The following is a 15,075-nucleotide window of genomic DNA, read 5'->3' as shown; positions in this document are numbered from 1 at the left end:
ATGAAATGATGCAGAAATGTACAGGGGCCTAAGGGGAACAGTGATAACTCTAGCAAAGCTAGCAAAATCAGTACCACAGAGTTTCTTCCAAGCTCAGGAACAGTGAACTCGTTGGTTGTGGTTGGAGGAGACACTGAACACTGTTTTTGCTCTTGTGTATCTCTGCTCATGGGCACGTGTTTGGGATGCTGTTGTGAGCAGTGAGGAGCCAGGCCTTGGCTGCAGTGGTGAGCTGGAGTCAAGGAGGAAGGAGCTGGGCCAGGAGCATCTCTTCAGGGATGGAGAAGAGCTGCGTGGGGAGTGAGGAGAAGGAAAGACATGTCCAGGCCATGGGGCTGAGTGGCTGTGCTCTGAGGCCAGCAACATCTGCTATGCTCTCATGGCAGCTCAGCCTTGAGCCTCATTTCATCCAATAGATGTCAGGTGAGTGGAGGAGATTGGAACATGCAGCGGCCCCAAGAGGGATGGGATGCCATAGGAAGCCACAGAGCAGCTGCAGCAGGAAAAAAACAGCACTCAGGGCTTCATCAGCCCAAAAGCCAAAGCCCTGGGCTGAATAAACGAGTGGAATGAATCACGTCCAATGTTTTCACTTCCTCCTGCTAGCACTGCCAACAGCCCTGGGAACAGCTGCTTCACACACTGAAACTGCCTCATTCCCATCCGTGCTCAGCCCTCACTTCCCCATGGAGCCCAAAGGACGTGACACCACCAGGGTCCTGAGGCACACAGCCCTCACTCAGCCTCAGCCCACATGAGCTTTTAGTTTTTATTCCCCTGAAGCTCTCAAGGTGAAAATGGACAGTGGGCAGAGCAGAGGAATTGCATCAGAGGAAGTTGCCTCAATCCTCCGGGCTCGGTTTGCTGACAGGAAGGTGAATGCAATTGCTCTTTTCCTACAGAGCAGAGAAATACCTTTTGTTAACATCAGTGGCATATTTAGGTGAAAAAAAAAGTATGCTGGTTATAGTTTATATAAATTCAAATGCTGATCTGGGTATGAGCGTTGGTCTCAAATAGGATTTTGTTCAGCAAGAAGCAACTGACACCTACACCCACACGCAAATGAGTTGTCTTCTGGAGCAGCCAAAACAATCAAAAGAGGAAGATGTAAAACCTATCAGACAGATGTGTACAGTGATAGCTGAGGAAAAGCTGCTGGCCAACACCAGCAGCAGTCGGAGGGCCTCCATCAGCCCTGATGGGGTGGACAGGGGGAGCCCTTCAATAAGGAGTTGGGAGAACGTTACTGTGTGAGAAGGGGAGCACTGCTGCCCAGAGAGGTCCCAGCGCTGCACGGATGCAGCCCTGGGGAAGGGGCTCCAGCAGAAGCGTGCTCCACCTCCAGCTGTCCCTTCAGACCGTTCTGTAAAACCATTTTTGTTTCTTTCTCGTGGAATTGGATCTCCTCCAAAAAGAAAAACCCAACCCAACCAACCATGAAAAACCACATAACCGAGGAGGAAGCGATGAGCAGCCGACGTTTCCCATAAATCACATGGAGCTTCTGAGCCCCTACAATGGGACTGAGTGCAACAAGGGAAATGGAAGCACGCATTTCTAGGTGGCAAGGTCCTGGCAGGGGAGTGAGGGGCAGCAGGGGTGCCCTCTGCTTGCTACAAGCACTGCAGTGAAGTTGCAATGAACGGGGCCCAGGATTCAATATGTTCAAATTAAGAAAGAAAAGGATAAGTAGAAAATAAAAAGGTCCTGGGGGAGAAGAGGGCTCTTTGAGGTTTAAACTCACCCAGGAAGCTGAACTGGAGGGTTTCCAAGGTTTTTCTCCTTAATGTGGCTTTGGGAGGTCAACATTTGGATTATGTTATTCTGTTTGTTAAGGGTAGATGGGTCTGAAGACAATTCAGTTCAGCAATGAATGCGAGGATTCAGGAAGTTGCAGCATCTGCCCAGCACCTCCACTTGCTTCCCAATACCAAAACAGAGCAAAGATCCAATTCTGGGTGGAATTTTAACTCCCAACAGAACCACTGCATTCATGTCCAGGCCAATAGTGAAATACTGCTGTACTGATATGGCCAACATAGCTCAGGGAAGCAGGGAACTGAATCAGCAAACAACAGTGGAATAAATGAGATTTTGCAGGAAATTGGAGGATGGTCACTGACAGGATTGGCTCCCTCACCTCCTGCAGATTGTGATGGTTGTTCCAATAGTGGTAACAGTTATGATTATGGTATTGGGATGTATGAAAGCTGCACCAGTGCGGGTGTGCTTTGCTCATAACCTGACGCTACCTAAAGATTATGAAATCTCAGATAAGGGATTTGAAACTTCCAAAGGGGGAAACTGATGTCTCAAAATGAATTCGATATTTCTGCCTGGTTGAGGTATGTGCTCTAGGTTCTGCTTTAAATTCCAGATATCTTGCTTATTTATGATAAACACGCTGGATGTTCCTCTTCATGACTTCACTTCCCTAAATAAGAACTGACAACCCTGAGACACGGGCACAAATCCAAGGCAGAAAGCAATCAGAAGAGACAAGGTGTATTCCCCAAGCTGAGTGCATTTAGCTCACAAGTCACTTGTGAGTGATCCCACTGTCTTTATCTCCTGACTCCTGCTGAGGAGGGGGAGTAGCTTGGTGGGCACAGGCCAAGGTCTATCAGCTGCAGTGCTGCATATAAAGGAGAACTCCTTCCACATCACAACAGCTCAACTGAAACACTCACAGGCAGGAGGGTTGGAACTCGATGATCCTTGAGGTCCCTTCCAACCCAAGCCAATCTATGAGCCTGTGATTCATACTGTGCTGTCTCCTGGCACAGCAAAGGCCACTCAAGATATATTCCTTGTTTCCACTTCCACTGAACTCACTGGCAGATGTCACATGCAGCATCTCATAGCAGCATTCCCAGCCAGTCACAGCAGTGCAAAGAGTTTTTTGAGGCTAGCAAGAGACAGATGTGCTGCAGCAGAAGGGCCACCAAAACATCTCAGGTGAAGTCAGTGAGCATTGAGGCACCACTGCCCAGCAGCTCTGGTCCACCACAGTCAGTGCAAGGTCTCGCAGCTGGGTTGTGGCAACCTCTACTGTCAATATGAGCTGAGGGGACGAAAGGATTGAGCACAGCCCCACCAAAAACAGCTCGGGGTGCTGGTGGATGGCAGCTCACCATGAGCAATGTGCCCTTGCAGCCCAGAAAGCCAAGTGCACCCTGGGCTGCATCCAAAGCACGGCCAGCAGGGCAAGGAAGGCGATCCTGGTCAGATGCTTTCCTGTGCAAACTGCTTTAGGGAACCTGTTCTTGGGGGAGGGGGAAGGGGACTGGTCTGGGGATCTCCAGAGGTCCCTTCCAGGCCCTACAGTTCTGTGATCCTGCGAGTTGTTCTCTGCCATCCCTGAGATGGACTGGCACCTCAGTGGGCCCTTGGCAAATCCCTCAGCTGTGCCACATCCTAAACAACGCTTTGGGATCTATGCTGAACAGAAAGGCCATATTCAGGCTCTGCAAGCACAGGACACCCTCCAGCCCTGCACGTAGGACTGCTAGCTGCTCTGAGTCCCTGCAGTAATTCACAGACCAGCCCAGAAGAAAAGTGAAGTCAGCTGCTAGGAGCCAAGCAATGGTGGTCTCAGCATGAAGCATCCTCACAGTCTGCAATACACTCCAAAGTGAAGCACAACCACCCTCTGACCTGTGAACAAACAAGCAGTATCAGAGCAACTGATGAATCTGAGCTCAACCAGTAGCACTACTGAAGCAGACATGGGAATTACTGTTTAAAAAGGCCATTCCCAGGCTGCTTCTTATCTTTGCTAAATCCTGAATTTGCTATAAAAGTAACTCAATTCTCTACTATGCCTATGGAAAAAAGGTTAGTGGAGAGCAAGCTCCTGCAAGCTTCTGGCATCATGAAAGCAGTGCTTTCGTACAGACACTGTGCCTCCTTTTGGAAATGTCCTGGCATGACACAGTTGACCACTTACCCACCATAAGAAATGCTGCTGTTTTCTTGAGGCTCAACTCTCACTCAGGCATATCTAGAAATAAGATGAGGAACCTCAGCCAGGAACTGACCTGGCACAGTCCAGAAATGACCCAGGAAAGCCCCTGTAGGTGGCCATGATCAGAATTATGATGTTAACTCACCACTTCGGGACAGTTCCTCCAAAGTCAGCACTCAGGCTTGTAGCTTTCTACCTGTTAAGGGTAGATGGGTCTTTGCAAGGTGGCAATAACTTGGACTTTGGCAGATACATCAGAATAAGTGGAGTGCCACTTGGAGCACATTTGTTATTTAAGACCTCCTCCTCAACCATGTTCTGCAAATGTGTCTGAGTTTGCCAGGATGTAAGATGGCACACAGTTAGACACAAGGTGGTCACATGGATGGCTCTTCAGCAGCTTCTCCTCTTAAAGCTTCCCTGAAAAGGACAGCCGTTTCTTGAGGATTCATAGGAGGCAAAACACAACACCAAGGCAACCATGGGGAGTGCTGGACAGCCACGGTCAGCGAGGAAGATGCAGGGTGCCCTGAGGAAGGCAGTGAAAAGCAGAAGTGGGCAGCAGCAGTTACAGAGGTTGCATGCATTGGCCTGAAGCCAGTGAGTCAGGTACCACCTGCAGGTTACAGCACTTCCAGGGAAGGCTAATTTCAAGGACAATGACCCAAACACGTCAGGCTGCTCTCAACTGGGCACAGTCCTACTTACCCCTCTCCACCTCACACTAACATTCCTTTACCCTGCACCAAGCAGGCACAGCACAGTAGCACTGCAGAGCTTGCATGAATTCAGATCTTGCTCTTCACTCCCTGGATGAATGAAGACACAGCTGTCTCAGGTGCTAAAATATTCCTGGATAGAGAAGAAATACCAATCTTTAGCCTAAATGTTACTAAACCTGACAGCTTAGGAATCCCTCTCAGCTGTACACAGCAGGCATCATGGTTATTTTTAAGCAAGCCTCAGTTTACTCTTCTTTACTACAGCTCTTCCCAGGGTCCAGGGCAAGCTGCAGAGACACAGCATTGCAAAGGACAGAACATTTTGGCTAACCAAGGTAAGCCTGCAGGCCAGAGCCAGCAAGCTAGGGCAATGAGAAGAGCTAAGCTGGGCTCTGAGGTAGAGATGACTGCCAGAACCTCCACTAAGAAAACAAAGCCAACCTCCATTTAAAACCCTATGTTAAGTGACACTATTTTGTGCAGAAAAGCAACAGCTGCAGCACAAGGCAGCAAAGCAGGAAGTCACAGGTAAAGAAGCTGCAGCCTGAGCCAGCCACTATGAACAAGCCTGCAGCAATGGATGCAGTGGCATGACTCCTTTAACAGGCCACAAAAAATGTACAATCTCAACGGCAGAAGCGTAGACTGGGAACGAACACACTACACTCTCCAAACTGGCAAAATCTGCATTTAATTTACAACATAGTAAAGGTTACAGGTAAAAAGCTCAACAGAAAGTGTGAAAAGGCCTATTACATATTACACAAGTGTACAAACTTCTGTACAAAGCCCCTGGATGTTATACTGTCCCCCCCTGTACTGGCCAGCTATGGCCTCTAAGCTCTGAAATAATGAGAGCTTGTACAAACCCAGGGAGGAGAAGAGCTTTAAAAACCAATAAGCAGTAAAGCTTCCCTTTTCAAGAAAGATCTTGCAAAGAGCCACTGGCAAAAACAATGAAAAATAAAATAAAAAATAGAAATAAAAAGATGACCTGTTCAATGCTTACTTGCTCTAACTAGTCTTCCTGTAAAGAGTTGCCTTCATAAAACAGTCTGGCTGGAAGCAGAAAACTCTACATCCTGGAAATAAGCAACAGTAAAAAATAAAGAGTGAGATTTTTAGGGAGAGTATGGAGTGTTTGAAAGAAGAACGTCTCATTTTCAATAGCAACTAAGCACAGAGTGGCACAGCTATATCACGGAGAAGTTACCATGTTCACCAGACTAATAGTCTGAGCTAGATATGAAGGCATGGGTGGGAACAAACCAGTCTCTAAAGACATCACTCCTATGGATGTGGGGTAGCAACGAGCTCTTACTGCCTCAATGCCACGATAGATGCAATCACTCTGCAGATGCAGAAGTCACACTGATTTTAAAGCATCTGTCCAAAACTAGTGCCTACAGCACAGCAGAGGCACTATAGAACACCACTGCTTCAGAAACCATCGTATTTTCACAGAAATTCCTAGCCTGGTAGCTACAGTATTGTACACACTAATGAATAGCTGGGTACCACTGAACAGTTGGTACCACTGTCATTTTAGTGCACATTTCCTGGAGGAATCCCCCAAGCTAAGGAATGTGACTACATAGCTGAACTGCAATATATAGTGTTAAAATAAAAAAATAAATTGAAGGAAAAAAAAAAAAGAAAAGGGAGAGCTCTGGCCTTACTTTGCATAAAGGTATACAATCTGAATGAATCTGAACCAGATTTTCAAATATAAACCAAGGATTTCATGGGCTAGAACAACAATCCAAATCACACTTCTCATTTTTCTTAATGGGGAAAAATGCTGAAATAGTAAAAAAAAAACATAAAAATGAAAAAAAGTCATGTCATGAAACCAACTTGAGCTTGGTGTACTGCTTTATTCAAGGTGAGGCAGAATCTCTACTGAGAATTTGTATTCTAGCTTTAGGTAGCACTTGATTCTCATCCTCTGGTACTAGCAGCCAAAATACTGTGTAGATTGCAGTTGTTCAACATGAGTCCTATAACACTACTCATAGCTGCTCATGTTCACCTGTGCCTTGTTGCATGTCATTTACTCTAAGCTCAGAAATGCCATTTGCAAGTAAAAATGAAACTATTTAAGTTAAAAGGGCCACCAAAAAACAAGTAACTTGCTCTGTGTAAATTCCACCTTGGGTTATCACTATGCTGTTGATTCTTTGTACACTGTAGATAGTTTCCAGCTGCCAGTGAAATGTTCCTAGGCTTGCCGTGCTTGTTTGCTTCCACAAACACCAACACAAGCTCAGATCCATCCACAGGTGCCTCTTTATCCACCCACATAAAAGCCAGCTGTTCAATACTGGACCACAGCTCAGGAAGCCCAGATATCCCTCGTCCATCTCAACTCCCAAGTTCTCATAAACTCATGTGATGCTGCAGTGTTTTAGGTGGAAATTAAAACAAGCTGTAGCCAAACTAGAAAAAAAATAAAAGAAATGCCCCACATGGGTGAGGTTTTGGAAAAATAAAAAAGAAAAGCTGGCCTGTATTTTGCAAGTTTTAGAACTCAGACCAGTGGGATTTCTGAAAGGCCTGGCCCCAAGAATATCAATTTCTGATACAGCTGACCTGCTATGAGCAAGCCTGGCAAGAATGACATTACTCATAGTAAGCACAACACCTAAATACACACATTTGCAGGGTCACGCCATAAATGATAACTAAACTGTGTGATTCTGCCCCTTCAACTCATAAGATCAAAATTCATAGTAAAGACCTCTGGGGACAGAGGCTAAGAAAAGGCTGCCATATGTTTTGGTTCAAAGGGAGATGTAGCTACATTGCTGTTTTGTTTTTCTTTTAAACAGTTATAAAAATGTTTTAAGACGGATCTTTAAAGGATTATTTCACTTCTCTAATCTCCGTGTTACATCTGGTTAGGACATTAAGATTTCAAAAGGACAATACTACACATAAACAGTTTGTGGAGTTCACAACTCCCACCCTCCCTCAACGAAAGCTAACTCAGATCAGCAGGGAAGGGGTTGGCTTCTTGCCCGGCCATGCCTCCTTTGCATATTTCTTCTTCTTGGGTTCATTCACAGCTTCAGGATTAAAGACAGCAGGATTTGGAGCCGGGTTCATGTTAACTGTTGAGGGTACAACAGGAGTCAAGTCCACATCTGGGGCAAGATTGGGATAGGGCATTGGCAGGCCACCAATGAGTGCTGTCCCATGGACGCCGTGCGATTGGGAACCTGCCTCATTGTGAGTTGGAGGCAAACCACCATATAATCCTCCACTGTAGGGAAAGTTTTGCATACGCCGCGTTGCAGAGTCATCCGTGGCCAGCGAGCCTGGATTGTCCAACCGTTTTTTCTGTAGAGGAAAGCAGTGTGCCATTTATTCATGAATAAATCATTTATACATGAAACAAGAAGGCCACTTAAACTGGATGCCTACACAATTTTCCCCCAAAACGCACTCGGAGTGGCCACAAATAAGTAGTTACAGATATGAGTGGATTTCCCAGTCTTTGTCCCAGAATGTTTTTTTGGGTTTCTTTGAAGACCACTTAATAATAAATTGTTAAAAGTGCACACTAGTGTATTGGTCCTGAGCTTTTCCTGAAAGCCAGATCAGGTAGGTCATCAGTCAGTAACATAATCCCTCTTTCCCCCCTTAGTAAGAAAGAAACTGCAATTTCTACATCACTTGAATGATCCTGATTATTTGAAGCTTCTCCTGCAAGCAGTAAGTTCGTGGCTTAGGTAGAATGATCCTTTTCCACATACATTATTTAGTCTATACAAACAACAAATGTTGCTTAGTTATACATAATTTCCTAGAGTATTCAAATTAAACATAGTGCTGGCAAGACACTCACCCTGGAACAGTCTTAACTCCCCTAATGCTAGCAGACAACCTTACAAATCTTTAGCACTTACAGCATCTCAACAAACCCTTTCTCATTTTTACTTTTTGTTTTCCACATTTTCCCACTATTTCAACCAATGCCTGGTGTCACCACACTGAAAAGTGGTTCTTTTGGGGTGCCAAAAAATGGCCACTGATCCCATGTGCTATTAAAGAATGAAGATAAGCTGAACTTAATGCAAAATGGTCAGTCTGCTAAAAAGTATAACTGTGATACACAAACACAACTCCTCCTTAAAAAGAAAATCCCTTCCACTGTAGCATATTACGTTTCTAAGATGTAACCCACATGGTGGGTTGGTCACTGTAATGATGTATTGATTAGGGAGTTGAAAGTCACTGTGTACCTTAACAGGGACTACTGCTGTCTGTACCATGTTCCTGAAACGCCCAACAGAAGGGTCCACATCCTCTGCAAAGAGAAGAACAGTGCAGCTTTCAGAAACAGCAGAGAAGAATACAGAACATCTGTCAAGTAAAGGACTTACATTAAGAATTGGCACACGGATCCAGTTCTCTAAAAGCCAGCACTCTAGCAGCCCTCAGAAAACAAAAGCATGCTTCAATAAAGAAGAGATAAGTGTTTGGGTGGGGACACCTAGTGGTTTTGTCTCAAGGAGAATTCATCAGTTACTCTGCAAGGAAAACTTCCATTCAAATAGAAAATGGGGAAGTGATCTAGGAGAAGGGACAGATGGACACCCAGGTTTACATTGCTCAGACAGAAAGGAACTGTGGCCTGAAAGGTGCAGCTGGACAGCATGCTGTGCATGCTCAAAGGCACAAGAGCTAGTCCTGAAATGCCTTGGGAAACCTTGAAGAAGTCAGAAGAATTCAATGCAGCCTCTGAAAATCAAACATGAGAATGCTTTGAGAGCTATGTTATGAATAAGAATGGTTATCCTGGGTGTTATGCACTACCAAATTAAGACAAATAAGCTGTGCTGACTATGAATATTAGCCAGGTAACATATCATTAATGTCATTGATGTAAAACAGCTGAGGAAGAAAAAATGACTAAAGAGGAATAAGATACATCTCTAGAAGTGTCATTTTGAATTAGACAGTCAGGCAAGCAGCAAAAAACTGAGCTGGAGACAGTCACTGAATCCATTAAGTAACAGGAAGGCAAAGCATTAAGGGTCTGATTAAAAAACAAACAGTAAGTTCAGTCCTCATTTAGATTCTAGAGAAGGCAAAGAATTTAAAACCCTTCATTCTTTTGGATCCATGAGATCTTTTCAACATCTGATTAAAAACTGAACAATGAAGCTGAATGCGACATCTCCATCCTGCACAAAATCATGTAGAAATTTTAGAGAGAAGAAAGGCAGAAATCACAGATTTAAGTGAGACAGGACAGCTTCTCTGAAATAGCAGATCTCAAATATTCCCTGCCAAAGTTCTGTTCCCTTACCTACATGTAGCCATGAGGAGTGTCGATGAGAATACTGGAAAGAGGGCCTCAAATGTCATCAGCTAGAGAGTAAACTGCTTACCTGGATTGATGATTTCATCATCATCACTGAACGTCACTCTGGAATTCTTCCTTTTTCTCTTTGGTCTCTGAATATCCAAGTTCCCTTCCTCTATGGTTAGTGTGGAAATTCTTTTGTTGTGGGCTGTATTAAACTCTGTCAGGTTCTAAAATAAATTAGAGAAGAAATATTTTAAGCAAGAAGTGTGTGAAGTCTGCTTTTATCATCGGCCATGCATGTCAAAAGATTGCCACCCACTGTTTAGCTTCAACTCTAGACCCCTAGGAAGAGAAAATGTTTTGATGCTGGAACAGATTACCTAGAGATGCTGTTGAGTGTTTCTGTTGAGATGCTCAAAACTTAATTAGGCATGGTCCTGGCCAACTTGTTCCAGCTGACTTTGCTCGAACAGAAGGGTAGGACCAAATGATCCTGAGAGTTCCTTTCCAACCTCAATGATCCTGTGAATACCATGCAAATTGCCTTGCCACTCTCCACTACCTAACTGTTGCATTCACTGTTATCTAGCAATGGAGAACAACACGGGAAATCACCAGTGACCTAGCTGGCAAGAGACAATCCTTTGTATGGCCTGAAATCCCTATATGAAGGGATTATTGGAATAGTGGGATTATTAGAGCACTGATTATGGGAAAAAGCATGAAGATACCTTTTTGTGGCATAATTAGATGAGCTGTACATTTCTGCCAGCAGAAGACACCCCAGACTGTCTTCATGAACACGAAAATAAGAACCTGAACCAAGCAAAGTAGTAAAAAATGCCATCTGCTACAGATGGGTAAGCCATCTAAGAACAATGGACCATCATACTCACATCAAGCTCCGTCTCCTCTTCTGGCAGGCCCAGCAAACCCTTGAGCTCTTCATCTTCACCACCCATTTTCTCATCTCCTTTAACTGCTGATGGCAGTGTCTGAGGCTTCTCTCGCAGAGTATATGCCCGTGTAGAAGCACCAAATGAAACTGTGGAATCAATGGGTATCTGTTGGGGTTTGTGAGCTTCCAAACGGATATGACCCAAGAACGTGCCATGTGCTGAGAAGAACATCAGAATGGACAGCAATGTTAGTCATCTGCTCAAGCCCACAGTATTCAAGCCTTGAGAAGTTCAAAACCTGTACACGGGTTCTGGAGATACAAATCAATGAAGCACTGCTGAAAACATTAGCTGTGTACATTTTACTACTGTCTCACAAATTAAGACATGCACCAATCAGCAGACAATCCTGTAGTCCTCCATGTCTGGAATCATTCTCTTGGTGGCAAACACAGTATGTCAGCCTTTAGATCTCAGAAAACCACCCTCAGAATAGAAAAGTTCATTACAATTGTAAAGGAATGATCAAGTGATTTTCTTTCACTCTCCTTGTCTCTTAAGAGTTTAGAAATGCTGCTTTAAACATAAGGTGAAGCAGAGGTAAGCTGCCTGGAACAAGCACTCACTTGTTCTTATCCACTGCCAATCTTTCACTAGGATGCTGCTTTAGATTATGACCATCTAGCCACAGAGTGCAAACAGAAACAAAACAAGAAAAGGAATGTATCTCATTCAAAAATGCTGAAGCACTGAAACAGTGGTTCTGTTGGATTAAATGTTATGCTACTTACTGCTGTTTAGATCTATGAGGAAAACCCTCTTGAGATGTTTGTGATAGACCAAGGCAGCATGGACCCGAGAGCAAGACTGGTGGTCAATGGTAAAATCACACAGATCAGGATTTCTCCCAAAGAGATAGTACTTCTTCTCATCAATAATGAGTTTCTGAGGTAGAATATCAAACAGAAGAAGATATTAGACTCCTAGAGTCTTTTGGAGCTTCCTGGAAAAGTTGAAGAATGTGAATAAACAAGAGTAAATGCAAAACAAAGAATCACTGTTCAATACAGAAATCTGTGTGTCTTCTTTTTAAATTCAGAACAGCTGCATATGGAAGATGCCCAGTTATTCCCTTCTCTCACAGCCAATTCAAGAGAGCCTGAGATGGACAATAACTCTTCAAAGTGTGAGACTGCCTCTCTACAGAAGACATCTGCTCACAGTGTTCTTTATACATTACTCAATGCAGTTATCTTGTGCCTTGCCCAAGCCAGCAATCTGTGCCAATGATGTCTAGTCCAATATAAAACAAAACTGTAACGGTACTGTATAGAAAAGGAAGCACATCATGTAAAAGTAAACACATTCTGCACTATGAATCCACACTCAGCCCATTCAAGCAACCTATTAATTTTAGGCTTTTCTTCTTAGTTCATGCCTGTTCTCATCTCTTCTTCAAACAAGATTTTGCATGCCATAACAGCAGTTATGTAAAACACGTCTGAAAAGCGAAGCAGCACAATGCACCACCCTATGGTGTATGCAATATATTTCTATTAACAGATGTGATTGAAAGGAACTCCTGAATAGTGAAGTACCTAAGCAGCCTTCTTTCTCACTGCACTGAAAGGCCTCAGTTTAACAACTCTGTTTTCTTACTCCCAGCTGCACGACACCAACGCTGGCAATACACTTGCTAACAGATGGCTCCTCTTGTTTTTTAGAAACCTTTACCAAAGCCCACACCATTTTTAATATCCTGATAAGGGAATGCAGATGATATGGTTTCCATAAAAATAAAATTGAGTTCAGGGAAGCATTTGCTTTCACGAGATGGTCAGCTCAGAATTAACATTTGGCCTGTCGGAGCCTGAGCACTTCTCTCCCCTCCTTCAAGCCTCTCCCCACTTGCACTGCCACACATATCTCAGCAAAGCATTCGAGGTGCAAAGCACTTGTTTGCAGTGTTGGACTTCTTAACTATTTCTGTATGTTTATTCTCTCTTTTAGGTCAATAGAAGAATTAATTGAACAACTCCATCAACTCTGTACTAGTATAAATATCATGAGAACTTCACAACTCCTTGGTCCCTTAGGAAATAAATTACTAGTGTCTCATTACAGACCAACACCACGTATACACTTTGAAGCATGACATCAAGAGAGTAAGCACTTTGTGAAATCTACTTTTGGTCTCCTGTCTTGAAATAACAAGATTGAGGTGACTGAGCTGTCTGTGTATCCATCAGCTCCCCACACCCAATAGTTCTGTGGGAATAAAAGGACACACAGTGAATAATAACTTCATCAGCGTCCATACAAATAAATGGATCTTTAAAAGTTGACTGCTTACTCTATTTCAGCATTTGGCTGGCTGATGATTTCCAGGACCATAGAAACTGATTCAAACATTTCTCATTCTTGTCCACAATCTACTCCAAAACAATTGTCCAGTTGGTTTTCATTTGTACTCATTAAACAGGTTTTGCAAAGTCTGAAACAAATTCATACACTGGAGGTCTTGAGACAAATCATTATTGCCTTCACTTCACTGTAATGTTTCTAATATTTTCTGTGCCTCTGAGCTATAACCCAGTGTCATCCTTTACACACTGAGCTTAAACACTTCAGGGCTTGTTTTAATATTGCACTTTTCAGACCCAGCAATCACAAAGTATACCTCAGACCTCTGGAGGAGACCTGGGATACAGATGGCTCGGTTAGTATCAAGTGCTCCATGAGCCACAAACATTTAACAACAGTTGGTCACTGTTGCCTACCACAGAAGACATAGAATAGATGAACTGTTTACCACACACTTTCCAAACAAGAAATCGATGGAGCAGATTCCAGTGCTGCTCATCTGTTGCAGGTCCCATACCTACACACAGTACACCATACACAGGTGCTGACTTAAGTTCCCAGATATGGTTACAAGGGACAATGAGAACCACACAAGCAAGCAGGCATGGAATGGAGAAGCCTGCTAGACTTCCTGACCCAGCCAGCTTTTCTCATTCCTCCTGTAGCAGATAGAGTTATCACAGCAAGCTGGACTCCATGCTACACGTGTTGCCATGTGCTGCAGCACTCAGTGCATTACACACTGTATGGCAGCAAAGTGCACCTCATTGAGATGCTTCAATACCAATGACCAACATCAGATGCTCCAGAGATGAAGTAGGTCACTCCCCAACCTCTCATGATCACATCCTCTACTGAACCTCTGAGTACATGGATAGTAGTCTAGCAATTGCTGTTAAGAGTAAGCAAAAAGAACTGCTAGATTACCATGTAATGGCAGGAAAAGGGAATCTGGATGTTTGAATTATCAGATTTTCCAATTCAGACAGAGACCTCAGGCTTACAAAGCCAAACTTGTTCTTCTGCAGGTCCCAAAGCTTTGGGTAGCACAGCCTAACATCCTGGGAATGTGATAGGACCAGGATGATATTCCTAACTGACAGTTTATCAGTGTTGAGTTTGTTCATCTATTATCAAAAGCAATGGTGCATCCTCATCTTCTGTACTGCACTGTGCTGCCTTTTTCAGCCCAGAACAGATCTCCCTTGATAGCCCCTGTGGATTCATTTAGCAGAGAGCTCCAAATAGGCTCCTTCATCCTAAAGCCCTCCATTCTCAAAAATCCAAAAGATATATGGCACGAAAACCCTGGTCTTGTAGAATAAGCCTCCCAGGTGGGAGGGCTGCAGTAAGGCCACTTGCCATAGACCAGAAAATAACAAAGGCAAGGCCAGCTTGCTTTGCTCACCATCTCCTTACATGGCCTGAAAGAAATACTGGAAAGCCTGATGTCAAGTATAATCCTTACCACAGATGCTATTGATAGAATGGCACTGGAATGGCTGAGCTGAGAAGCAGCCCTAACTCAGCTCTGACTTCTGAAACCTCTAAAGCAGTTCCAAACATGCAACGACACTGTGAGAAGACACAGACCATGGTTTGAAGACAAAAAACACAATGAGATTGAAAGCTACTGAGAACCAGTGAAGGATACCTGCACTGAAGTGCCCAAGTGGCAGGAAAGAGCCAACTCATCCACACCTTACGTGATGTAATGAGGTACTGCGAAGATGTGATCACACATGTTGGTACCTAGTTCCCTTCAAATTAATGCTGAGCAAAGAACTCACACAGCTCAATGCT

General features: G+C 43.9%; 1 protein-coding gene and 1 non-coding gene across 2 annotated transcripts; both read right to left on the bottom strand.

Moving 5' to 3' along the window:
- Positions 1–7,069: 7,069 nt before the first annotated feature.
- Positions 7,070–11,883, bottom strand: PPP1R8 (protein phosphatase 1 regulatory subunit 8). Its single transcript, XM_065744459.1, has 5 exons — positions 11,700–11,883; positions 10,906–11,126; positions 10,092–10,236; positions 8,940–9,004; positions 7,070–8,034 (listed from the first exon to the last, which is right to left on the bottom strand). The coding sequence occupies exons 2-5, from the start codon at positions 10,969–10,971 to the stop codon at positions 7,681–7,683; spliced, it is 630 nt and encodes a 209-aa protein (XP_065600531.1). The 5' UTR covers positions 10,972–11,126; positions 11,700–11,883; the 3' UTR covers positions 7,070–7,680.
- A 1,595-nt stretch (positions 11,884–13,478) lies between these two features.
- Positions 13,479–13,644, bottom strand: LOC136053848 (small Cajal body-specific RNA 1). Its single transcript, XR_010622681.1, has one exon. It is a non-coding gene; the product is annotated as a small Cajal body-specific RNA 1 (non-coding RNA).
- Positions 13,645–15,075: the final 1,431 nt, after the last annotated feature.

The sequence above is a fragment of the Cyrtonyx montezumae genome, unplaced genomic scaffold (assembly GCF_038088225.1).
Source record: "Cyrtonyx montezumae isolate F1298 unplaced genomic scaffold, pur_monq_1.0 scaffold_31, whole genome shotgun sequence".
In the NCBI taxonomy this organism is placed as follows: domain Eukaryota; kingdom Metazoa; phylum Chordata; class Aves; order Galliformes; family Odontophoridae; genus Cyrtonyx; species Cyrtonyx montezumae.
The sequence above is the reverse complement of the archived record's forward strand: the minus strand, read 5'-3'. Positions and strand labels throughout refer to the sequence as shown.

What these genes read in the sequence shown, in the direction of transcription:
- PPP1R8 (XM_065744459.1), bottom strand. Translation starts at nt 10,971, where the DNA reads ATGGGTGGTGAAGATGAAGAGCTCAAGGGTTTGCTGGGCCTGCCAGAA. An exon ending in TGATGAAATCATCAATCCAG is followed by an intron (nt 9,005 to 10,091) that starts GTAAGCAGTTTA and finishes TTCTCTTTGCAG; the next exon opens with AGGATGTGGACCCTTCTGTT. An exon ending in CAGCAGTAGTCCCTGTTAAG is followed by an intron (nt 8,035 to 8,939) that starts GTACACAGTGAC and finishes TTTCCTCTACAG; the next exon opens with AAAAAACGGTTGGACAATCC.